Source organism: Pelmatolapia mariae, linkage group LG3_W (genome assembly GCF_036321145.2).
Source record: "Pelmatolapia mariae isolate MD_Pm_ZW linkage group LG3_W, Pm_UMD_F_2, whole genome shotgun sequence".
NCBI classification, from domain to species: Eukaryota; Metazoa; Chordata; class Actinopteri; order Cichliformes; family Cichlidae; genus Pelmatolapia; species Pelmatolapia mariae.
Window position 1 is genome coordinate 34,697,569 of NC_086229.1, and position 26,863 is coordinate 34,724,431.

Here is a 26,863-nt window from a genome sequence, read left to right on the forward strand (position 1 = left end):
ACTGGATATTGGTGGGGACATGTCCCTTCCATCCATGCCAAATCTACGCCCTTGGTTAAAAGTAATCTGCATTAAGCTTAGGGTTGCTCGAATTCTGTACAATGACATATGAGATGAAGTAAAATAGGTAAATATTTAAACTAATGACGTGCATAGAAGCACTTGACCGGTGTGAAAGACTGTCATTCTAATATGAGCCATTGTTGAGATATAGAGCACCCCTATGAAAACAATTAATATGCTGAACCCTGTATAAAACGGCTAAAACTACATGAATGAGAAGCTGAAATTAATATGTGCAAGTCTTTGCCACTGTGGGCAAAGCACGCAACCACTGTGTGAGGTTGCGTTGCTGTCTCTTCTGAGCTGATGAGCAAGCTACACATTATCAGATCGGGAGCTGGCTGAGAACTCATCAAAGAGAGGGGAAGAGAACTATGATAACTCGAGTATGTAGCGTATCCGTGAGTTCAGCTTCTTCTTTCAGATGCGCAGCAGTTTTCCTGCATCTTGACTCGTGTGTAGAGTGTTCATAGCATCAGCATCATGTTCTTGTTTATTTGTTTTGTTGGGCTGAAAAATAATTAAATAAACTTGTGATCATACTTATGGATCACCATGGCACATATCATCAGCCATATGATTATTTATGCAGATGAAAAAATGAGTGTGAATGTGCCTGACGTCGCAGTGTGTGTGTGCGTTGTGTAAAAGTAATTGTCTCCAATTGTGAGAGCGGTGATTCTGCAGGTCACCGGCTAGTGTAAAGAAAAAATAGTAAAAAAGAGACGAAATTTACATTGTAGATGAAAAATGATTATAGGAAAAGGGTTTTGTGTCTATCAGCCAAGAAACAACTACAATCAAATTTCTGCTTTTAAGAAAGGAGAGTTCACAAAAGACAGAGAGAGAGTTCTGTGTGTCGGTTAAGCAGTGATGATAATAATGAAAATGTCTTAGTTTGTCACTTTCAGATTAAAGCAGACCTGGATCGATTTTCCACATGCAGCAGTCGGAATAAAGTTATAGTTTAAGATCATTGGAAACCTTCAGGCCAGGTTTCTGGCTAACTTATTTACAGCTCCATGTGTCCCTCAACCTCACAAGCGAGCTCTCACTCCTCCCTGAAGACAAGGAATGCAGCTCCAAGAGCAATAACATGGCAGATAAAGAGACAGCAGCAAAGTCCTGAGCAAAGAGTCCCAGCAAGCAGCAGCAGTGTGGACAAACAGCAGTGGAGAAGAAGAGCAAACCCATCATCCTGACTGATTGATGAATGGCACTGTGTTTCCAACAAGCTGCAACTTCACTGTGCTTGTGAAAAGAACGTTTGAGGAGACTGTTGGAGGTTGACATATGCCACCTTTGGAGAAAATGGCAAGAAGAGACAGTGGAACACAGGACGAAGCTGAAGAAGAACTGCCGGCTGTTGGACTGTTGAAGTGGGAGAGGACAACAGAGTGAGAGTAAGTAAGGACACAGAGGAATGCTGTTGTTTAATCTGGGAAATCAAAATTTGGGTTAGCAAACCTGGGGAAAATAATACTGACTAAAAAAAATAAATAAAATAAATAAAGTTCTGGTTTGACCAACCAGTGATCAGACAATAAATTTAGTAGTTAATATAGTAAATTGGGAGATGCTTTCTGCCTGATTGATGCAGCACAAAATATTTTACTGTATGAGGGAAATTCTATTTTGGTGATAATATTTTGAACATGCATTTCTGTTGTCCTGTCATCTTAGTGGGTTAATAGCTGATATGAAAATTAGTTGGTCGTTCTTAGATTAATGAAAGGTGATTGAATTCTAGCACGAGTGAATGGGATGTGTTTGAGTTTGTTAGAGTGGAGACTATAAAACACTGAGTTTCCTGGTGTGATGTGCGAGTGAATCCTGCACCCAGATACACAACTCTGAATACATAAGAACAAACTTCTTTTGTGAAATACCTGATGACACGTCACATGTTTTATGATGAAGGGGAAAAAGGAAAACTTCATAAAATCTGTGGCCTAAATGAGTAAAAAGTAAAGATTAAATTCATAGCTAATGAGACATGAGGCTTATGTTGTGTGTTGTGCGACTGATGGTTGGTTTTGAATTAATCTAGCTGATGATTTTTCTTTTGTTGTGAAGTTGAGCCTGCCAATTAGTATGATGGTATGATAAATCATGCTAATGGTATGATTTACCCTCCTGAGATGAGGAGCGTGTGTCATGATTTAACGAGGCCTTTTTATTTTGATACTTTCACAGTGCACTGAAAGTTTTGTTTGATGATCTGTGTTTGAGCAGATCTGCACGATTAGAACAAAAGCGCTATACGACACGTTGTCAAGAAAATTGTTGCAAGTGGGCTTCTCCATTACAATGGGCTCGGGAGAAAGTCACTTATCTGGGATAATTAAAATGAAAGTCCCTGTCAAAAAGGATTCACCGAGATAATCCATCTAAAGTTCTTTTTCTTTTTTAAAATGACGTCATTTTGCTGTGGGTGGAAATGAAAATGCGATGATATTTTCCACTACCAGCAAAGAAAGAATGGACAATGGAGGAGTCATAAATATCCCCCACAGGACAGAGGCCTGAAGTGAGGTGATGGGGGTTGGCAGAGGCCATAAAACTCGAGTGCTGACAAGGTCTGCAGCTTTCAAGATAGCTGAGACCCATGTTGACAAACAACAAACTCAACTGGTATGTCTGAATGTCTATTCTACAAACATTTGGACTCTGGTCCTATGGATAATGATAGAAACAACTGGAAGAGACATTTATGACGCCCTGCAGAACTTAAACCACTCTGCAGAGAGAACTGTGTGATTTACATGTCTTGCGGAGGAGCACCACCAAGCTGGAGTGTTTTTGAAAATGTTAATTTCTCTTTTGACCATTAACAATTCATTTGTTTGCTTGTAGGATGCAGTTTACCATTGAATGAGATCAATGAGAAATTGGATAACTGCTAATACATTTGTCAAACTGTGTGCGTTACAGTAATTTAGAGTGATTGACATATGCTGAGTATAAAAATGGTTGCATCGACACTGTCAGACATGAGGTATTCATAACTGGGTACTTTTCTAGCATAACTGCCAAAAAGGGGGGAATGTTAGGTTTTGTATTGTTGATTGTCATTTATGCTTAGAAATATCTACTCATATATGCTTAGAGTTTTATAATTAGTTGTAGATTAATAGAAGTTTGATCCTTAGTAGTCTGCAGACACACGTTGTGTGCATTCCAGGGTGTCCTGGTATTCAAACCCACATCCTGGGAGCATGGGAGAGGTCGTACCTTGTCTTATTGTTTTATGGTAGGATAAACGTATCTATGTCTGTTTTACTCTAAGTGCATTTTGTTTAGATGAACTGCTGGACTTCCAGGCCAGCAGGGTTAGGAAGTCATTTTATGGACACGCACACACACACACACACACACACACACACACACACACACACACGTGCAGGGTATTCTTTGTTCACATGTATAACTATGTACGCTGTTATATGTTAATGACCCTATGCATATTCATGGAACCACAATAAAAGAGCAGTGTTACAGGGGAGCGGACGAGAGCAACTGGGGTCAAGCGAAGGAACGGCGCCTTTCCAGTTCTCTCCCGTGCACGTGAAACATGAAGAACTTGCCTACTCGTGTCTTGCTTGCTGTGTAATTACATTGCCTTCAACGTTCCAGCGAATAGGGTTAAGCTACAAACCTATCATCATTCACCTGCACAGATTAGCTGAACGAACCCCGATAGCCGAGTGCTCATCTTAGCTAGCTAGGTCTCAGGAGCTAGCTAAGGACAGTAGTTACTGATTAGCTTACAAAAACGATTAACTTACCGAAAAAGTGCAGCGGGGCCTCGGGTCCTTCTGTCGGGTAGTCCAGTTTACTGAAGAACACCTCAGGCTGTCAGGTTAAAACACTCGGTCGTGTTTTCGAAGCGTAAACGCTGGCCCTCCTCTCAGAGCCTACGCTCTATCTTATATTCCCGAATAGAGATACGCAAGTTTCTCCGTGACTGCATCTGTCAGTCAAAGCTGTTATGATGATGTTTCACCCCAATTTAACATCACCGCGGTAGGAATTACATTGAAACTTATGGGAAAGGAGACCCCTTGGACATCAATCAGCATGATGAGAACTATTGATAACAAAAGAAAGAATCTTTGGAAAAAACTTATCTGAGGAGAATAAATTTATTTTAGTCTGACCCCAGTCCCATCCGCTAACATGGAGGAGGCGGGGTTTATGACCTATACTGCAGCCAGACACCAGGGGGCGATAGAGACGTTTTGGCTTCATTTTTGGGGAGCTGTGGCATCGTCCATGTTTTCTACAGTCAATGCTCTGGAGGCTTGGAAGAGCTAGCTTGTTCACCCATCAGTCTACCACCTCACCCACCCCCTGATCCAGATTTACGCCCTAGCACTATCCCTGGTTAGGCTATCTGACCGGTCCCCTGCTCAGGCACCAGCTTTACTAGCCCAGGCTGCAGCACTGTCACCATCTTTAGCTCTGCCAGTAGCTCCACTAGCACCTCTGTTCGACCATTAGCCTCCCCAGTCCAGTCAGTTCACTCACCTGCTGTTCAGCTTCCAGCTCAGTCTCCTCCTGTTCTCCAGTCCCCTGTAGCTCAGTCTCATCCTGTTCTCCAGTCCCCTGTAGCTCAGTCTCCTCCTTTTCTCCAGTCCCCTGTAGCTCAGTCTGCTCCTGTTCTCCAGTCCCCTGTAGCTCAGTCTCCTCCTTTTCTCCAGTCCCCTGTAGCTCAGTCTCATCCTGTTCTCCAGTCCCCTGTAGCTCAGTCTCATCCTGTTCTCCAGTCCCCTGTAGCTCAGTCTGCTCCTGTTCTCCAGTCCCCTGTAGCTCAGTCTCCTCCTGTTCTCCAGTCCCCTGTAGCTCAGTCTCCTCCTGTTCTCCAGTCCCCTGTAGCTCAGCCTGCTCCTGTTCTCCAGTCCCCTGTAGCTCAGTCTCCTCCTGTTCTCCAGTCCCCTGTAGCTCAGTCTCCTCCTGTTCTCCAGTCCCCTGTAGCTCAGTCTGCTCCTGTTCTCCAGTCCCCTGTAGCTCAGTCTCCTCTTCTTCTCCAGTCCCCTGTAGCTCAGTCTGCTCCTGTTCTCCAGTCACCTGTAGCTCAGTCTCATCCTGTTCTCCAGTCCCCTGTAGCTCAGTCTCCTCCTGTTCTCCAGTCCCCTGTAGCTCAGTCTGCTCCTGTTCTCCAGTCCCCTGTAGCTCAGTCTCCTCTTCTTCTCCAGTCCCCTGTAGCTGAGTCTCCTCTTCTTCTCCAGTCCCCTGTAGCTCAGTCTCCTCTTGTTCTCCAGTCCCCTGTAGCTCAGTCTGCTCCTGTTCTCCAGTCCCCTGTAGCTCAGTCTCATCCTGTTCTCCAGTCCCCTGTAGCTCAGTCTCCTCTTCTTCTCCAGTCCCCTGTAGCTCAGTCTCATCCTGTTCTCCAGTCCCCTGTAGCTCAGTCTCCTCCTGTTCTCCAGTCACCTGTAGCTCAGTCTCATCCTGTTCTCCAGTCCCCTGTAGCTCAGTCTCCTCCTGTTCTCCAGTCCCCTGTAGCTCAGTCTCATCCTGTTCTCCAGTCCCCTGTAGCTCAGTCTCCTCCTGTTCTCCAGTCACCTGTAGCTCAGTCTCATCCTGTTCTCCAGTCCCCTGTAGCTCAGTCTCATCCTGTTCTCCAGTCCCCTGTAGCTCAGTCTCCTCCTGTTCTCCAGTCACCTGTAGCTCAGTCTCATCCTGTTCTCCAGTCCCCTGTAGCTCAGTCTCCTCCTGTTCTCCAGTCCCCTGTAGCTCAGTCTGCTCCTGTTCTCCAGTCCCCTGTAGCTCAGTCTCATCCTGTTCTCCAGTCCCCTGTAGCTCAGTCTCCTCCTGTTCTCCAGTCACCTGTAGCTCAGTCTCATCCTGTTCTCCAGTCCCCTGTAGCTCAGTCTCCTCCTGTTCTCCAGTCCCCTGTAGCTCAGTCTGCTCCTGTTCTCCAGTCACCTGTAGCTCAGTCTCCTCTTCTTCTCCAGTCCCCTGTAGCTCAGTCTCCTCCTGTTCTCCAGTCCCCTGTAGCTCAGTCTCATCCTGTTCTCCAGTCCCCTGTAGCTCAGTCTGCTCCTGTTCTCCAGTCACCTGTAGCTCAGTCTCATCCTGTTCTCCAGTCCCCTGTAGCTCAGTCTCCTCCTGTTCTCCAGTCCCCTGTAGCTCAGTCTCATCCTGTTCTCCAGTCCCCTGTAGCTCAGTCTCCTCCTGTTCTCCAGTCACCTGTAGCTCAGTCTCATCCTGTTCTCCAGTCCCCTGTAGCTCAGTCTCATCCTGTTCTCCAGTCCCCTGTAGCTCAGTCTCCTCCTGTTCTCCAGTCACCTGTAGCTCAGTCTGCTCCTGTTCTCCAGTCACCTGTAGCTCAGTCTCCTCTTCTTCTCCAGTCCCCTGTAGCTCAGTCTCATCCTCTTCTCCAGTCCCCTGTAGCTCAGTCTCCTCCTGTTCTCCAGTCCCCTGTAGCTCAGTCTGCTCCTGTTCTCCAGTCACCTGTAGCTCAGTCTCATCCTGTTCTCCAGTCCCCTGTAGCTCAGTCTCCTCCTGTTCTCCAGTCCCCTGTAGCTCAGTCTCCTCTTCTTCTCCAGTCCCCTGTAGCTCAGTCTCATCCTGTTCTCCAGTCCCCTGTAGCTCAGTCTCCTCCTGTTCTCCAGTCCCCTGTAGCTCAGTCTCCTCCTGTTATCCAGTCCCCTGTAGCTCAGTCTGCTCCTGATATCCAGTCACCTGTAGCTCAGTCTCCTCCTGTTCTCCAGTCCCCTGTAGCTCAGTCTGCTCCTGTTCTCCAGTCCCCTGTAGCTCAGAAGATGTCGGACACGGCTGAAGCAAGTGGCTTTTTTATGAAATGGACATATTCCCGCCTCTTCACTTTTCTGAAACAAGCAGACAAGAACATTACAGCAATGTGTAAAAACTATCGGCTGCTGTTAATAGCGTGTCTAATCTAGTGAAGCGCCTGACACGAGAGCATAGACGAACACTTCTGAGTGATCCTTGTTCATCATCCATGGATAACACCGCGGCAACTCCTGCTAAGCAGGCAAAACTTGATTTCACTTCAGCAGCACAGAAGGTGCTTAAAAAGGTGAGCTTAAAAAGGTGAGCTTAAAAAATGACTGCAGGCTATATTGTGGAAGAAATGCTAACGCTGTGTACTGTAGAGTCTATGTCTTTAAAAATAATAAAATAAAATTTAAAGAGTTTAATTTCTATTGTTTGTCCACTCAAGGTTTATAGGGATTTTAAGAAGTATTTAGTTAAATTACTTATTTAGTAATTAAGTTACTTTTCTGACACAGTAATTAGATAAGTATTTTAAATATAATATTGATGAAGTAATTAGTAATTAATTACTTTTTTTAAAGTAACTTACCCAACAGTGTGGACGGGAGACAGATTTCTTTCTGTTTGTTTGTCTCTCCTTGGACTGTGAGTCATAAATGAATGTGTTCTGGAAACTGTGTGTATATTTCTGTGTCTTCTATTTCCCATAAAGCAACAGACTGAAGTGCTTGATGTCACACAAGTCTTTTATTTGAAGGATTCCAGTTACAAACTGCTCCTGCAAATCTAGACTCTGGTCCGAGCTCTCTGTGAACGCCACATGATTCACATATTTATCCCTGTTATATGCATTTATACATGTCTCTCGCTCACATTCTTCTGTGGCTGCTGTGGAAACTGAATCTCCAGGAGGAACCCACCCGAGGGATAAATAAAGTTTCACCAAATATAATCTAAATCTATCTAATGATTGAGTCCATGTGTTTGGTCTCTGAGCTGTAAGCAGCTTCATCTGCAGCCTTCTCTTCCACTGACCCAGAGGAATTCCTTTATCCTATAAAACATGTGGAACACTGGTGCTGCTCCCAGTAGGACCATCAATATTCCTGCACACTGTAAATGACTGGACTAGTTTGGAGTTTCCTTCTCCTCATATCTTCATTGAATCTTCATTCAGCACATGTTGTAACCCTGCTGATTTCTGCAGGTCATTCAAAGGAGAGCAGCCTGTGAAACATCAGCTTTGAGTTAGAAAGAAACATTTAGGGTCAGATTTACTGACGTCTGCAGCAGCACAAAGACTTCTTTAGATAGTAAAAAGCTTCTGGATTTACTGACGCGGCTCTTTCTCAATATTCAATTACTTCATAAGTTCACACAAAAAAATGGTCACATGTGTAAGCAGTTTGTGCTTCACCCGACTGTAACAGGCCCAAATAAACTCCTCAGCTCTGCGTTGTTGTATTTTTAAAGAACACAAGGAATCTGTGCAGATTTATGTCCTGAGTGGAAATATAACAGTGTGGGGTACAAATGGCTTCACCACTCCACATAGCACACTCTGGTGTAGCTTCAGCAGACTGACAGTCATTTCCGCAGCCAGCCTCGACTAAGCGGCCACACCAACAGAGGGCGCTGTTTCCCCCATTGCACTGACATTTGTGGCAATAATAGCATAGAAACCCTGTTACACATGTATGCCTGAATAAAAACAAACAGGTGAGATGTTAGAAGGCTTTGATTTTTATTAGAGTAGACAATCACACTGACAATAGACAGCAGGGGTTTGGAAGAGAACTGAACAAATATTGAACATATAATCTGATCATTTTTAGAGCAGCATTCAGCATCTCCACGTATTAACACATTGTTTCTGCTCCCGCTAAAAATGTTTCCTCTTAAATGCAAATATTTTATTGTTAGATTTAATTTAGAGTGTTAAATATCAACACTTCACAGAGTTTTTTTGATTCTCCATCCGATGGAAGACAAAACACTGCTCAGTCGACCATTTCACACTTTATTCTCTCACAAAATGACTTGAGACTAGAAGGGAGATGTGCCCTGCATGACACCGATCTCAAAATGGTGACATGCGTTTTTATTACCAGCTCTCTCATTCTAGTCTAAACAACAGTGTCTCAGTAACTTTACACTAGAAGTTGGTCCCCTGTTATCTACTTTCTCCCAGGAAGCGTGAGCGAGAGTCTACAGCAGGGGTCTCAAACTCAAATGAGCCGCGGGCCACTTCTGGCACCGTCATCTCATTGGACGGCCACTTTAGTGTTCAAGTAGTACAAAAACACAAACACAAAAACACCCTCTAATATTTCCTAAAATGTAGTGTTTTGTTTGTTTTATTTAATTCCAAATATTGTGTAACAAGACAAAATTGCAAACATGAGCGCAATTTTTTTTCTCACTCTTAACTATCTGAAGCCTTTCTGCTTCAGTTTCATTTGTCATATGCAAGTTAGCACAGGGTCAACACTGCAATAAAATGTATTTGATGAGCAGAAGACGGTCACTCAGCAGGATAGTACAGTATAGTACAGTAGTTTCATTGAACTACCAAATAAACAGCTCTTTCTGGCCAGACACGTGGCAGCACTTTTGCTACAGTTTTGTTTGTATTTAACACAATAAAAATGCAGGCATAAGCGTAAACATTAGTTTTTGACTGCAAATGAAAATTGTTTTCTTTCCAAATAAATCTCTCAGTGAACTAACACAACCCTCAACATGTTCGCACTCTCTTGTTACCTCGGCCAGGTCCGCGGCTCCGAACCGTGGTAAGGAGACCTCTGGCTAATACTTTGGTTTCCATGTCGGGCTCGTAGCCGGAACGAGCTTTACTGTCTGGGTCAACTTTGCTAGTGAGAGACAGAGAGAGGCGTTGAAAGGCTGCTCCAGCAGAACTTATTGTTTCGGAGGAAAACACGAACACAGTGTACAGTCGAGTCTTAATAGCTTATTTACAACTGGGCTCGTCAGGCACTCTTTTTGACTGCAGTGGTTATTATTATATTTACATGTTGACATCTCCCGTTTCTGCTCGATGACAACTCGTACTTTTTGACTCTCCTTTTTCTCCCTCACTCATGCTCACACACACACAGCAGGAGAGATGGTCCCACACGTTCTCCCTGCAGCAAGGACTACACCGCCCGTGAGGCTACAGTCTTAAAGGGCCATGCCTGTAACACTCTGCCATTGTATTAAATTATTTTTCGTATAATAATTAAAAAAAAAAGTTTCTTCACATCAATATGCGGGCCGCAAGTAGAGGTGACATGGGCCGCAAATGGAGTTTGAGACCCCTGGTCTACAGCCTTCTACCCCCAAGGACATGTCGTCTAATGCCTTTATTTTCAGGGCCGTGTCCGCCTAATACTACAATAAATGGTTATGTGGCATTTTAGTTCATATAAAGAATTGAGGCTCTTCAAATAATTTCATCTCAAAAAGCGTCAGCTGTTTAAAATAGAACAGATCATGAAAAGACCAGAAAGGGTTCAGGACGCACGCTGAAGTCATGTGCCGACCAGCTGGTGGGGGTGTTCACCAACATCTTCAATCTGTCTCTGCAGCAGGCTGCAGTCCCAACATGCCTCACATCAACTACCATCATTCCTGTGCCCAAAAGACAGTCAGTAAAATGTCTGAATGACTGTCGCCCGGTCGCTCTGACACCAATTATCATGAAGTGTTTGAGAGACTCGTTCTTTCACACATCAAGGCCAACATCCCTGCTGACCTGGACAGCCTACAGTTTGCTTACTGCAGGAACAGATCAACAGAGGATGCACTCTCAATCACACTTCACACCAGCCTTACTCATCTGGAGCATCCCAGTACAAATGTTAGGATGCTATTTGTAGATTTCAGCTCAGCATTTAACACCATTGTGCCACACAAACTTGCTGAAAGCTGAATGACCTGGGACTAACCACCAAACTTTGCTCATGGATCTTGGATTTCCTCACAAACAGGCCACAGAAGCTCAGGGTGGGCAACCTTACATCAACTGCTATCACCATTAAAACAGGAGTACTGCAGGGCTGTGTTCTCAGTCCAGCTCTTTTCACTCTATTCACACACGACTGCAAACCCATCCACTCCTCTTCTAACACCATAGTGAAGTTTGCTGATGACACTACAATAGTGGGAAGGATATCAGACGAGTCTCACTACAGAGAGGACGTCCAACATCTAATCAGATGGTGTGGAAACGACAAGCTGGTTCTGAACACTGCCAAACAAAGGATTGGTTGTAGATACAGGAGAGCCAAGAAAACAACACGACCACATGAATGGTGAGGAAGTTGAGGGTGAATGACATTAAATTCCTGGGCCTACACATAACAAAAGATCTCACATGGACTATTAACACATCCCACTTAGTGAAGAAAGCAAAGCAGAGACTTTTCTTCCTAAGGAAACTTAAAAAAAGCAAATGTGCCAACCCAGCTCTTAGTAAACTTTTACAGGAGCAAAATAGAGAGCATCTTCTGTCACTGCATCACAGTGTGGTACTTCAGCTGCACTGCAGGAAACCGTCGAGCTCTGACCCAGACTGTCAAAGTGCGCAGGGGATCATTGGAACCAAACTCCCGAATCTCCACACAGTCTATGGTAGCTGTTTACAGAAGCCAGCTAGCTGCATCATCAAGGACCCAACGCATCCAGGTCACAGACTTTTTGTACCCCTCCCATCAGGGAAGATATACATGCCAATCAGAACCCACACAAACAGACTAAAGAACAGCTTTTTCCCCAGAGATGTTGCCTGTGTCACCCCTCCCCCAACACACAATATCTAACTCTCCCTCTCTCTCCTTTACCCATGTCATTAGTGATGGGATTTCTGGCTCTTTTTAGAGAGCCGGCTCTTTCGGCTCCCAACCGGCTCTTCAGGTTGTTTTGTTGCTTTAATTAATTTATTATTAACAATAATATAAAATTATGCACAAAAGGAATTACTAATGTAAAAAAGTGGTTTTATTCATATATATGTTTATATATATGTGGTGGCCCCTAGAGACAAAGCACGTACAAACTCCAAAACACATTTCTAGCGTTAACTGAACTTCCAAAACAGAGCTACCTAGATCACTTAAATTACACAATTGAAAGCATATGTGTATGGTTTGTGTATTTATAGACAAGCACTCATATATATTCAAATAATTTTTAAAAAATGTTAATTTACCTCTTACTACCACACACCAAATCCGGTCGTTGGTACTTCCTGGCTTGTTTAGCCACTAGGTAACAAAAGCTCAACACTGCGCCTAGGATTCTGGAGCACTTCTGTTGTGTTTTATAAGTGTTTCGGAGTTTGTACGTGCTATGGAGTTTTTAAGTGTTTTGGAGTTTTTACATGTTTTGGAGTTTGTACGTGTCCTTCACCATTGACGCGTCTGAGTTTAGGACAAAATGCATTCTGGGATATTTAGCTGTACCAAGTCCACACAAGCCACCGATGCATGCTGGAACAGTACTTGGTCTTGTTGGGAAATCAGTTTTACCCCGGTTCTTTTATTCGTCGAGGCATCCAGAAACGGCACCGGAACTCAGTAGTTATTTTCACAAAACCTTTATTCATCCTTATTCATCTTCATTTAAGCATGCACTTCTAGAAGGGAAGACGAGGCCGGTGTCCCTCTGCAAAGATCTTCACCCCTTTGTTAGTCACAGCCAGCTTTATAGAAGCGGCCGCATCATAAAACCCCCATGGTGTGCTCCAAACTCTGTCCCTGTGTGTATGCACGAGCACGTGAGTGCCGGTGTGTGCGCGTACCCACGTGTATGGGCAGAAATCTGTGCCATCAGAAACTGAATTTGAATAAGTTAAATTTGAATTGCTCAGATTGAATCTGAATTGTAACTTGAATAAATGCTTTTGAAAACTGAATTTGAATTAGTCTGATTTGTATGTGTATTTGTAATGTTTTATTAAACCTTAAAATAATAAATGAGTTCAGGGTGCTGGGAATTTAATTCTGAGAATGAGAGTCACTTAGCAATTCACTACAGAGACCTCAAACAATAAATATACTTATCATCTCTACCTTCAGTTTAGTCCAATGATTGTCTGACATAAACGTACTAGTACACATCTCACACTGATAAATAAAGCACTCAGCATTAGATGAGTCAGATTCGATACAAGTTTAAGGAACCTGGATGAAATCATGTGTTTCTTGTAGGCTGACAGGTGAGCAGAGTGTATGCAGGTAAAATGAGGGTCTGTTGAGCTGATCGTTGGTGTCAGGAGGAAAATGTCGGCTTGTTATTAAGTTCTGAATGATGTTACAGAAACACAGAGACACAAGACCAGGCAGAATTTTAATGAAAGTCGTTTCTTGAAAAGGGAGCTTTAGACACAGACATACTGAAACACAGAGGACAAGACAGACCATGTAATATACTAGAACCAACAGACTCATAACTAAGAATACATAGAATAACCTAAACTAGACTTAAAACTAAAGGCAACCTGTTAATAATACTAAAACTTAACATCCTTTAAATATACCAAAGAAATCACAAATACAACAATAAAGTCAAAATGCTGGGTCACATGACCCAGGACAGTGACAAAAAGATGGAGCCACATGTTGTATTTGGTACAGATTTGATGTCAGATGCATAAAACTGCTCTTCCTGACACAAACACTGAGGCACTGGAACTTCTCCTTAGCATGAAAACATTGTGAAGCTGACTTCTCTCTGAGTAGAGATGTCAGTGCTGATCAGTAATCAATAAGTAATCAGTGTTTTTTAATAGTAATGTGCCATCTGTTAGCAAAAACAAACAAATATGTGGTGTACATCTGAACATGTAGTATAGAGAGTATCGGGGGAAAGCCATCTACACAGCTGCCTGATGCTTACTTGACAGCAGGGGAAGGATCTCCCAAAGTTTCTGATAGCTGATGGAGTTTGTTGAAGCTTATACCAACATGTGTTTTGGCTCCTTCGTTCACTCACCTTCTAATCTCCTCCAGTTTCTGGACCTTCTCTGTGTCTCCTTTCTGCTTCATCTTCTCAATCAGCAAGTCCAAGTGGACAACAGTGGACGCTGAATCAGCTTTCAGAGCGATCTGCTCCAGGCCGACAACATGTTGGTAGGACTCATCCAGGAACTGGGACTTCTCTGCTGTCACCTGTTTTATTTCATTTTCAAGATTTTCTGAAAGACTCAATATTTTCTTAATGTCCATTTTATTTCCTGCCTGTTTTAGGGCTTCTTTCATGTCTCTGGTTTCTCTCTTTTTTACTTCAGCCAGCTTGATTCTCTCTTTCAGGTTTTGGATGGAGGCTTTCAGTCTTATCCGTTCATTTAACACTTCAACTGTTGTCATTAGTTTTTGAGGACTAGATTTTTCCAAGAAGTCTGTGAACTGATGCATGTTTTTCTGTGTGATTTCCCATGTATTTTTTGAAATTGTGATTTCCTCTCTTCGCTCTTCATGCTGGCAGTTATCAAACAGGAAGTAAACTGGCTGATTCTTCCCTTTTTTGGCACATTTAATATTTCCAACTTCAAGAGCTTTAAAAACATTTTCAGGTCTTCTTCCATTTGAGTGTGTGATCAGAGCTACAATGTTTTTCTCCATGTTTTTTCCAAACAGAGACATCACTGAATCAAAGACATACAACAGTCGGTCACCCAGTCGATTATCACTTGCCTTCATGACCAAACCCACTGCATGAACTTCATGGACTCCATCATCTGATCCAAACAAGTCCAACAATCTGTGACTGATGATGTCATCACATGCGATCCCTCTGGTGTCTCCATAACCAGGAGTATCGATGATGGTCAGAGAGTAGGGCAGAGTTTCATCTTCAAAACCAAAGATCTCGTACACGATCACATCTGATGTCTGACTTTCTGTCTGTCCTTCTGATTGACTTTTCTTCTTCTCCTCTACCATGGTAAACCAGACTTCATCCTCCCACTTCACTCCCATAGTGTAGTTGAGCAGGACGTTGATCAGTGTAGATTTTCCTGCTCCTGTTTCTCCCACCAGTAAGATGGTTCTGTTTGTCTCATCTGGATTTTTTTCTCCAACAGTCATTCTTGTCAGAGTTCCAAACTTCTGTTTCTGTGGTCTCAGCTGATACACAGCAGGAGATCCTGAGCTGATGAGAAAACTTTTTGAGATGATGTCTTCATATGGTGATGAGATCAAACTGATCCTGCACAGTAAAGAACATTTCATTTCTTTATTTATAAAGCACATTTAATAACAACAGGGAGTTGACCAAAGTGCTGTACAAAATAACAATTAAACAATGACATTAACAACAACAACAACAGGTAAGAAAATTAAAAGAATATTAGGATAAAAGAATTGGTAACTCTCAAACAGTTTCAAAAGCCAGAGTAAAAGTGTGTTTTAAGATGCGATTTAAAAAGAATAACAGTTGAGGCCATTCTAATGTGGAGAGGAAGATCATTCCACATTTTCGGTGCCACAACCGCAAATGCCCGATCTCCTCTATGAACCATCCTAGACTTATGTAAGGTAAGGAGCAGGTGATCGCTTGATTGAAGGGCTCTAGAGGGCGTATAAAGCCGCAATAGGTCAGACAAATAGTCCGGTGCCTGGCCATTTAGCACTTTATAAGTTAAAAGTAAGATTTTGAATTTAATTCTAAAATGCACATGAAGCCAATGAAGGGAAGCAAGCACCGGAGTAATATTTTGGTATTTCTTCGCACGAGTCAAAAGGCGAGCTGCAGCATTCTGTACAAGTTGGAAACCGAAGTCTTCAGTACACATGTAAACATTTCGAACATGTTACTGTTTAACATTGAAAAGTGAGAAAATCACATAAAATTGAAACTTTTTTTCTTTTTTCCAATTAGATTGGTTTTTTTCTGTCTGCTCTCCCAAAGCATTAGTGGTCACACTGCAACTCTTTACTAGACTGGGCAGGCTGACTGTACACTGTCCACCTAAACAGAAGCAACCTCTAATTTTTATTTCTTTACTTGTAATTCACACGCTGAACAAATATAATTGTTTCCTCAACCTTTGACTGGGTTGACATGACAGTCATGTAGTTGCCCAGGCAGCAGTGTGTAGGGATGGTACCTTGTTCAGGGGTACCTCAGAGTAAATTATGATCGTGTTCTTATTTCTGGTGATTTTAACATTCATATATGTTGTGAGGCGGACCTTTTAAGGTAGATGCGCATAATCAGCATCAGCTGTGTTGTTCAGGGTAGGAAGGCAAACAGTTTGTGACCTCTGCACTTTTATGGTAAAGTTGTGTTGGAATAAAGACTAAAAGGACAAGATAAGCAGACTGTGGAGTTATTGGACTGTTTTTTGAATTGCATGCATACCAGTGACATCCCGTCAACCCCCGTTAATGGACACCTCAGTGGCTTCAAGCGTAGTCCTTGATCCAACACAGCTGATTTAAATGGCTAAATGCCCTCCTCAACGTGCCTTGCAGTTCTCCAGAAGTCTGGTAATGAACTAATCATTTGATTCATGTGTGTTGACCAAGGATGTTATCCAAAACCTGCAAGACACCGGCCCTCGAGGCCTAGAGTTTAACACCCCTGCTCTACACAGTGATTAATCCTTGCTCTAATGCTTCGAGGGAGGCCTACCTGGCTCTCTGCGAAAAATTTAAAATCATTTTACAGATAACATCTCAGTGTTAAGGGCCCCTCATTTTCCGGCAGTAAATCAAGTCCCAGTTTCTGAATGTTCAACGGCTTTTCAACAGTTTGCATGACATTATTACCTCTCGTATCATTAAGGATGCTTTGAATACAATTGGGTCTTGGGTCCTGGATCTTACTTTTAATGAACTGGCTGTGTTCTGACTGTCTTTAAACATGCAGTGGTGCAACCTGTTATCAAGAAAAGCAGCCTTGATCATAATGTTCTCGCAAATTACAAGCCAATTTCTAAACTACCTTTTATGTCAAAAATTTTAGAGAAAATAGTGCTTCAACAACTACAGACCCATTTCGCGATAAACGGTATCAGTGATAAATTCCAGTCCAGATTTAAGCTGCATCACAGTACTGAAACCGCCCTACTAAGAGTTTTCAATGACCTCTTTCTAATCGCTGACTCTGGGCACTCTGCGGTCTTAGATCTGACTTCAGCCTTTGATACGGTTGACCATGAGGTTCTTTTGGCAAGGTTAGAACATGTAGTTGGCCTTAAAGGAAATGTTCTTTCATGGATTAAATCATATTTTTCTGAGAGGTCGTTCTCTGTCACGATGAGAAAATATTCCTTGTGTTCTGCCCCCTTTGGCTGTGGTGTGCCTGAAGGCTCGGTGCTGGGTCCTGTGTTGTTCTCCCTGTACATGTTGCCCTTGGGCTCCATTTTTGAAAAACATAATGTCTCATTTCATTGTGATGCTGATGATATTCAAATCTACCTCCACTTGACCTGGGATGTTTCATCCTCACTACATCCTCTGTTTTATTGTTTGAGGGATTTCAAAGACTGGTTATCATGTAAGTCTCTTACTCTGAATGAAAAGAAGATGGAAATTATTGTTGTTGATATAAATATGCCTCTGGGACAACTAACTGGTACACTTGGGTCTGTTGCTATTCACCTCACTGATGCTGTTAGGAATCTTGGAGTTTTTATGGACAGTTTCTTCAAACTGGATAAACGGGTGTCTACTGTGGTAAAAACTAGCTTCCATCAACTACGCCAAATTTCCAAGGCTAAACCTAGATTATTACTAGATTATTGTAACTCTCTTTACTTGGGCCTCCAATCTTCCCTCCTTCAGTGATTGCAGTTGGTCCAAAATGCCGCAGCACATTGTTGAGATTTAAATATATATTCTTAGTGCTTATTTTCCAATTATATTGTTTTATGCACTTTAATAATGAAGCTTATAAAGCAAGGCCACTTTTGACTCACAAACTAAGTGCTCAGCCAGACTGAAAAAGAGGAAGTTAGTGTAGAGCTGTGCAAGCATATTAATAAATACAGGAAGCCAGACAAAAAGAGGAACTTGTTCCATATTAGGCCCTGAGTAAATGTGGTTATCCCAGCTGGACTTTTGTCAAAGCTGGAAAGACACCTAAAGAAAGCTCCAGCTGATCCAGGAGAGAAGGACAACCGCTGCCCAAGCGAAAACCTGTAGTGATCCCGTATGTGTCAGGAGTATCGGAACAGTTGAGACGCATTTTTTCTAAACACTGCGTCTCTGTGGCTTTTAAACCCCAAAACACACTGCGCCAAAAACTGGTCCACCCCAAGGATCGGGTCCCCCGACACAAACAGAGTAACATAGTGTACGCTGTTAAGTGCCAGGAGGATTGCCAGGATTTATACATCGGGGAAACCAAACAACCTCTGGCGAAGCGGATGGCACAACACAGAAGAGCTACCTCATCAGGCCAGGACTCTGCAGTCTATTTACACCTACAGGCCAGTGGACACTCTTTCAATGATGAGGATGTACACATCCTGGACAGGGAGGAACGCTGGTTTGAGCGCGGAGTCAAGGAGGACATTTACGTGAAGAGGAAAAGACCATCTCTGAATCGAGGAGGGGGCCTAAGGGTACATCTGTCACCATCTTACAATGCTGTGATTGCACCTATTGTCCAACTCTCTGTGACTGGTACTCATGGCCATTGATCAGTGGTCTTTGATCAGTGGGTTTTGGTCAGTGGTTGTTGATCAATGGTCATGGGAATTTGCATAATTATGATTAAGGAACTGACCTCACAGCCCATTGTTCCTTCAGTGGGCTGGTTTCAGTCATTGTGCAAATGTACTGTTTATAAGATTGGGGAAACCTGCAGTCAGCTGAGACTGAAGAAGTCACTTGGATGAGTGACGAAACGTTTCTCCCACAAAACGCTACGTCCAGATGAACAGATTCAACTTTTGGAGAACTACAGTCACTATTCTGTAAGTGCTCTCAGGTTGACATACCGCAGTGCTGCTTTGATTCCTTCGTTTACTCACCTTTTCAACTTCTCCAGTTTCTTGACCTTCTTTGTATCTCCTTTCTGCTTCATCTTCTCAATCAGGAAGTCCAAGTGGACAACAGTGGATGCTGAATCAGCTTTCAGAGCGATCTGCTCCAGTCTGACAACATGTTGGTAGGACTCATCCAGGAACTGGGACTTCTCGGCTGTCAGTTGGATAATTTCCTTTTCAAGATTTTCTAACAGGGTACACTTCTTCTCACTTTCTTTTTGATGGTCTTCATTTTTCTGCTGCATTTCTTCTTTGTTCAGGGATGAATCAGCTGCTGTTAGGTCATTTACTTCCTTTGTAAGAGTTTTTAATCTACTCCTCCCCAGCGCACATTCTAGCTCATTCTTCTCATACGTCTTTTTCATTTCTTCATTTTTCTTCATTACCCTCCTTGTCTTGGTCACATATCTCCACTTATCTTTCACATGATCTGATGCAGGGCATTTGTTAGTACAAACAGTGCAGCGACCTCCTTTCATGACCTTACAGTGTTCAGGTTTCCAGGCCATTGTGCATCCAGGATAGTGACAGTTCTCCTCACAGACTGTACAGCAGACAGCTCCTCTATAAAAAACCAACAATCTCTGCCCACCATCAATAGGTTGTTTATCTTTATAGGGCTCATCAACTTCTACAGTGAATTCCTCATTTTTCTTCATCTCTACTTCATGTTTATTTATAATTTCTTGGATCTTCAGAGCTTCGTGAATCTGTCTGATTTCTGTCTGTTTCAGTTCAATAAACTCTATCCTCTCTTTGAGGTTTTGGATGGAGGCTTTCAGTCTTATCCAATCATTTAACACTTCAACTGTTCTCATCAGTTTTTGAGGACCAGATTTTTCTAAGAAGTCTGTGAACTGATGCATGTTTTTCTGTGTGATTTCCCATGTATTTTTTGAAATTGTGTTTTCCTCTCTTCGCTCTCCATGCTGGCAGTTATCGAACAGGAAGTAAACTGGCTGATTCTTCCCTTTTTTGGCACATTTAATATTTCCAACTTCAAGAGCTTTAAAAACATTTTCAGGTCTTCTTCCATTTGAGTGTGTGATCAGAGCTACAATGTTTTTCTCCATGTTTTTTCCAAACAGAGACATCACTGAATCAAAGACATACAACAGTCGGTCACCCAGTCGATTATCACTTGCCTTCATGACCAAACCCACTGCATGAACTTCATGGACTCCATCATCTGATCCAAACAAGTCCAACAATCTGTGACTGATGATGTCATCACATGCGATCCCTCTGGTGTCTCCATAACCAGGAGTATCGATGATGGTCAGAGAGTAGGGCAGAGTTTCATCTTCAAAACCAAAGATCTCGTACACGATCACATCTGATGTCTGACTTTCTGTCTGTCCTTCTGATTGACTTTTCTTCTTCTCCTCTACCATCGTAAACCAGACTTCATCCTCCCACTTCACTCCCATAGTGTAGTTGAGCAGAGCGTTGATCAGTGTAGATTTTCCTGCTCCTGTTTCTCCCACCAGTAAGACGGTTCTGTTTGTCTTGTTTGGATTTTTTTCTCCAACAGTCATTCTTGTCAGAGTTCCAAACTTCTGTTTCTGTGGTCTCAGCTGATACACAGCAGGAGATCCTGAACTGATGAGAAAACTTTTTGAGATGATGTCTTCATGTGGTGATGAGATCAAACTGATCCTGCACAGTAAAGAACAGAAAGTCTTCAGTACACATGTAAACATTATGAACATGGTCAATGGGAGGGACTGTAGAGCTTTTACTCCTCTATGTAAAAAGGAACCAGATGACATGTTTGGGACATCACCCTGGAGAAGACCCAGGACATGCTGTCTCTGGGCCGGCTTGGATATATTAGAGGAGGAGACTGGGGAGAGGGAGGTCTGTGCACCTCTACTGTCCTTGATGACACAGACACAGATAAATGTCAGAAAATGGACGAATGGAAGGACTAAATTATTAATTTTATTGTAATTCTCCTTCCTTTCGACCTGATGTTTATTTGTCTTTATTGGTCTTTTTTTCATGTTCACACAAAACACAGATTGATTCCAGTTTCTTTATAAGAAAAAGTAGATTTCTATAGCTAGCCTTCAAATCCAGCCATGAAAATAAATCAGCTTTCTGTCATCCTCTTCAACAATTACAGCAATGTATTTCATTAGTGTCACGCTGAGAGAAACACTAATGTGTTTGAAAAATAATTCAACATTGATAATAATCTGTACCCTTTCTCTCATAATTATGATATACCTTTGAAACAAAAATAACAATTATTTATAATTACTGTAATTAAAATTTAAATGAATTACATATTTTAATAATAATTCTAAACTACAGTCATTGTAAGTGCTGTTAGTTTGACATACCACAGTGCTTCTTCATCTACTCACCTTTTCATCTCCTGCAGTTTCTGGACCTTCTCTGTGTCTCTTTTCTGCTTCATCTGCTCAATCTGGAAGTCCAAATAGATAGTAGTGGATGATGAATCAGCTTTCAGAACGATCTGCTCCAGTCTGAGAACATGTTGGTAGGACTCATCCAGGAACTGGGACTTCTCTGCTGTCAGTCGGTTCATTTCCTTTCCAAGTAAATGAACATCCTTGTCTTCTGTTGGTGATTCATTTTTCTGATCTTTTCTTATCCTGGTCACATATCTCCACTTTCTCCATCTTGAAAGACCTCACAGTGATTCAAGGGCACCGTGCATCCAGGATAGTGACAGTTTTCCTCACAGATTGTACAGCTGACAGCTGCTTTAAAACCCAGCCCACACGTCTCTGCTCTGATAGGTTCTTTGTGTTTATAAACCTGAACAACAAATGGAGGGACATCTTCAGTCATCATGTTGTCATGTTTCTCCAGAGCTTCTTGACTTTGTTTCATCTCTCTTTGTTTCACTTCAGTGAATTTGATTCTTTCTTGCAGGTTTTGGATGCAGGCTGTCAGTCTGATACTTTCCTTTAACACTTCAGGAGTTGGCTGCAGCTTCAGAGGTATACTTTCTTTCAGGAAGGTTGCGAGCTCTCTCATTCCTCTCTCGGATCTTTCAAAATTGTGTTTCAGAAAACCTTCTTCCTCATCTTCAAGCTGGCAGTTATTAAACAGGAAGTAAGATGGGTGATTCTGCTTTTTTTTGGCACATTTAATATTCCAATCTTCAAGAGCTTGAAGAGGGTTTTTAGGCCTTTTTCCATCTGAGTGTGTGATCAGAGCTACAATGTTTTTCTCCAAGGCTTTTCCAAACAGAGACATCACTGAATCAAAGACATACTTCAATCGGTCAAACAATTGATTCACACTTGCCTTCATGACCAAACCCACTGCATGAAGTTCATGGACCCCATCATCTGATCCAAACAAGTCCAACAATCTGTGACTGATGATGTCATCGCATTCAGTCCCTCTGGTGTCTCTATAACCAGGAGTATCAATGATGGTCAGAGAGTAGGGCAGAGTTTCATCTTCAAAACCAAAGATCTCGTACACGATCACATCTGATGTCTGACTTTTCTTCTCCTCCTCTACCATTGTAAACCAGACTCTATCCTCCCACTTCACTCCCATAGTGTAGTTGAGCAGAGCGTTGATCAGTGTGGATTTTCCTGCTCCTGTTTCTCCCACAAGTAAGATGGTTCTGTTTGTCTTGTTTCTATTTTGTTCTCCAACAGTCATTCTTGTCAGAGTTCCAAACTTCTGTTTTTTTGGCCTCAGCTGATAGACAGCAGGAGGTCCATCAGATCTCTTATCACTCTTGAAGATGATGCTCTCATATTTCCTGCAGAGAAATTTTACACTTATTTTACACAAGTGTTTTCTGTTCTGTCAGAATGTTTCTGCTGAAGGTTCAGACTTTATTGGATTTGAAACTTTGTTCTGAAATATGGAGAATGATTTTTGATCCTTTTCCTCATAACAGCACTTAAAGTCTCAGCTGCTGTTCACTTTGCTATTCTGCTGCGTTAATGTATCCATGTATGAACTCTGCCTGTAGTGTACGCTACCAATAAATGAAATCAAGAATTCTCTCACTGTAAATGTTCCACCGATGTGCATTATTATTTCTACAGTTACATTAACATGTCTGACAGTGTCAGAAACAAGGAAACAGCTGGAGACATTAACAGCTACTAAAGATTAGCTGTCCAAAGGTTTTGAATGGGGTTTGGTGGGATTGAGCTGGACATGGGTGGGAACTGGTATTTGCTTCGTCCTTTTTGAAGAGGAAATGGTCAATATTTCGTTTTTTTTTCTTTGTAAATAGGCTTTCACTGTTTTTGTTGTGTTTTTTTATTTAGTTCATATCACTTGTTACTTATATGTTCAAACTAAATATTTGAATGACTAATTGTTTGTGTAATAGTCCTATAATTTTCCTCTGCTGAGCCCACATGCGATTACATGAAACTTTGAAACTTCTAAAGAAATGCATGGCCGGATGCAAAAGAAAAGGAAAGAAAACAACCTTTTTTATTAGAAAAACATAAAGAAAGTCCCCTAACATTTACACCGAATAATTACGTAATACATTAATCTGTGCCCCATTTGGTTTAGAGTATAGAGCTCATGATTAGTTCACTTGTTTTAATTACTTATGTTGGTTCTACTCACTGTGTTGCCATGATAATGATGATCAAGCATATGTGATGACACCTGGAAACAAAATAAAAGAGAAAATCAGTATAAGTAAACATCCTAGAAAAAAAAAACAGTTCGGGTTTATTAATATAACCAAATCATCTACTGTGTTTTATACTTCAAAGACCCTATGATGTTCTGGAGAAAGTCTCGGCAATCCCTATGGACAAGTACTTGGTGACAGTGGGAAGGAAAAACTCCCTTTTAAAAGAGAAACCTTCATCAGCACCAGGAGGGGCGGCCATCTGTCACCACTGTTTAATGTTAGCGGTGGGCAGACTGATCCAAATATTGGTTGTATGAATAGAATAGAATAGAATAGAATAGAATAGAATAGAATAGAATAGAATAGAATTGAATTGAATTCAACTTTATTGTCATTGCACATGTCACAAGTACAGGGCAACGAAATGCAGTTTGCATCCATCCAGAAGTGCTTTAGCCATGGTATAGATATATTACAATATATATTAGCAATAATATAGATATGTAAGTATATTACAGAAATGGGTCTATTATGGTATGTTATAATGTACACGATATGAAGTATGTTATGAATATGCTATAACTATAAGTATGTACAGGCTGTAGTGAGTACAAGCTATGTACAGGCTATGAACAGGATATAAATATGAAAAACTATACAGAATATGAAATAAAAACTATACAGAATATGAAATAAAAACTATACAGAAATATGAAATAAAAACTATACAGAAATATGAGCTATACAGCTATACAGAAATGGGAACTGTCAGATTTATTTTTTCAAATAAATGCTATCAGACAAACAAAAATAAATAAATATATACACATTTTAGTATTTTCAAATAGAATATATGTAAAAACATCAAAAAAATAAGGCACAACAATTCTAATTTCCAGATTTCAGTTTTTCACAACATAAAGCTTTTTTTCACCAATACCTACAGTAAATAATATAAATATATAAACATTGCAAACAATTTCCAGTGACAAGATATACTGTAAACTTTATTCAAAGGAGCTTGCAAAGAAAAGCGTCTGGACTTCTTTAAGTTGCTTGAAGACGTTTCACCTCTCATCCGAGAAGCTTCTTCAGCTTCTCGGATGAGAGGTGAAACGTCTTCAAGCAACTTATAGTGCTGTATACACTGCCAAGCTGGGCATGTTTGGCAAGAAGATTTGATCACACTGTGAGATGTTTTTTTACTAACTCTTGTTGAAAAACAAAATCTTGTCATTCATATCCTTCCCAAACAGTTTGCAATGAATTCCAGTTTATGTTTAAAATAAGAACGCATGCAAGGCTAAGCAGTGCTAGCCAAAAGATCTTCCTGTTTGGCTGTTACTCTGGGAAAAGACAAGAAAGACAGTAATAGAAGCTGTGACTGGATCTGCGATGTAGCCTATATAATATTTATATTGTACAAACATGATAATTATGTATATTGTAATAACATGATATTATATAGTTCAAAGGTGAGAGGTATATTGTACCTACATGATAGTATATTGTACAAACATAAAAAGTACATTGTTAGACCAATATACTTTTTACTTTTCTATTTTTCTTTTGCCTGGGTGGCAGTTCTACGCTTCCGTATCTGAGGCTTTTCAATGTGGCCTCACAAAATTATTACGACTACAACAACCATGAAAAGAGTTGGATGGACATTGCTGTTCAATCACAGCAGCCTGGTCAATGTTTTTCATTAGTAATTTAGCAAAGTTGATGGTGGTTTTGTGTTTGTGTGAGTGAAAGACAGAGATGGAGAGCGAGGGACAGATTTTGTATGATGAGCTTCATGTTATGGACGCAGAGTTTGAGCACTAAGGTCTCATCAGAGCATCAGGCCGTATAGTGTGAGACCCTGCATCGTGACCTATGAACTTCTAACCCCTGAAATTCAATTGTACAGTTTGAGCAGGAGCTGAATAACGTGACTTAAAATAATCGCAGTGTTTGCCCAGCTTAATGCAGACTGTTAAAACAAAACAAGCTGCTGTTTCACATAATAAACCCTGTCAGCCGCAGTATTGCCTTCTGTTTTAACAGTTAAAGCAGTAGAGACGAGCTGTTTACATGTGCGTGGAACTCTAGCGTCATTAACCAGGCTAGCTGTTAGCTTATAGCTCACACTAGCTAACCAACGTGCAGTTAAAAGGACAGCCGAACCTGCACAAAACACCCACAAACTTATCTCACTACAATGTAGCGCCGAAAATATGACCCGCAGCTCGAGCTCGACACAGCTGCTGTAACATAAGACTGACATCCAGCTAACCACAGCTAAAAAGATATTCAGAGAAAACTTACCGTTTCCTCAGGTTACATGAGTTGAGTTGTTTCACGCTGGCCCTGCCCACCACGTAGACTTGCAACATTCAGGCAAGCTGCCGGACAGAGAGCCAGCGCTGCAGACTGGAGAACTGTCAACCGCTGGCCAAGCCGTCAGATGGAGCGAGGTTCAACTAGCGTAAAATATGACAGGGGAACACGGCCTGCAGCAGTGCTGGCCACTAGGCCCAACTCAAAGGATGTCAGGAGGGAGGAGGGCGGTTGGAGGACAGCTGAGCCTAGACTCCAAGTCCTCACCACCTCAACTGAACACGTCCGTCTCCACACACCTGCATAGGCCCCTCAGCACAGCGAGGTGGCGTGCAGGGTAGACAGGCGGACCCACCAGGCAACCCTGGTCGTCTGCCTGGAGTCAAACATCATAAAGATCAACCTCCTGACAATCAACCTCCACCAGCCCAGGCCTCACAGAGGCGGGGCCATGGGAGGGAACGCTGTGGGAGGGGCCCGGAATCAGGCGACCCAGACATTGGTTTACCCGTTCGTGCCCCACTCCAGCGGTAGCCAGAGGGGATGGAAGCTTCTTCAACATCCACCTCACGATAACCAATTTCCACCGGCCCAGGCCCCACAGAGGCGGGGCCATGGGAGGGAACGCTGCAGCCCTGATCCCCATTTTAGCCTGCTCTCTTTAGAGGCACAGGATTGGGGAGGGCTCACCATGTCCCCAGCCCGCCTGCAGCTGTCGTGTCAAGCTCCATCTCTAAGAGGGAGGGACAAAATGGCCACCAGCAGGGCAGCAGTTAGCCTCACGCCCCTGTAGGGCATGCCACCCTGCCCAGGGAGGGCCCAAAGGGGCATCCAGAGGAACATGAGGTGGGGCTATCAGGGTAGGGGCCAAAGGCTACTACACCCGCCATGCACGGCAGCAACCAACTGCGGGCAGGGGACCATAAAAGCTGGGGGGCAGGGCACTCAACTGCTTGCAACCAGACCAATCAGGCAGCAGCGGAACCTGATAGGAGGCGCAATGGCTGCATGATAGCATCAACCTTGAGGTCCGCTCACTAGACGGGACCTCAGGCAGGGCTAGTTCCCACACCCGGCATGCTTCAATCAAGACCTGAAGGGACCCTTCTCAATCAACACAGTGCCTG

General features: G+C 42.4%; 3 protein-coding genes across 3 annotated transcripts in view; 1 reads left to right on the forward strand and 2 right to left on the reverse strand.

Moving 5' to 3' along the window:
• Window positions 1–26,863, reverse strand: part of LOC134622284 (NACHT, LRR and PYD domains-containing protein 12-like) — a 1,346,881-nt gene that overhangs the window by 446,445 nt on the left and 873,573 nt on the right. The window lies entirely within an intron of this gene.
• Window positions 1–26,863, forward strand: part of LOC134624399 (uncharacterized) — a 342,378-nt gene that overhangs the window by 107,480 nt on the left and 208,035 nt on the right. The window lies entirely within an intron of this gene.
• On the reverse strand, window positions 18,790–20,346 carry LOC135932518 (uncharacterized). Its single transcript, XM_065470001.1, has one exon. It carries the CDS (start codon window positions 20,344–20,346, stop codon window positions 18,790–18,792), a length of 1,557 nt encoding a protein of 518 aa, XP_065326073.1.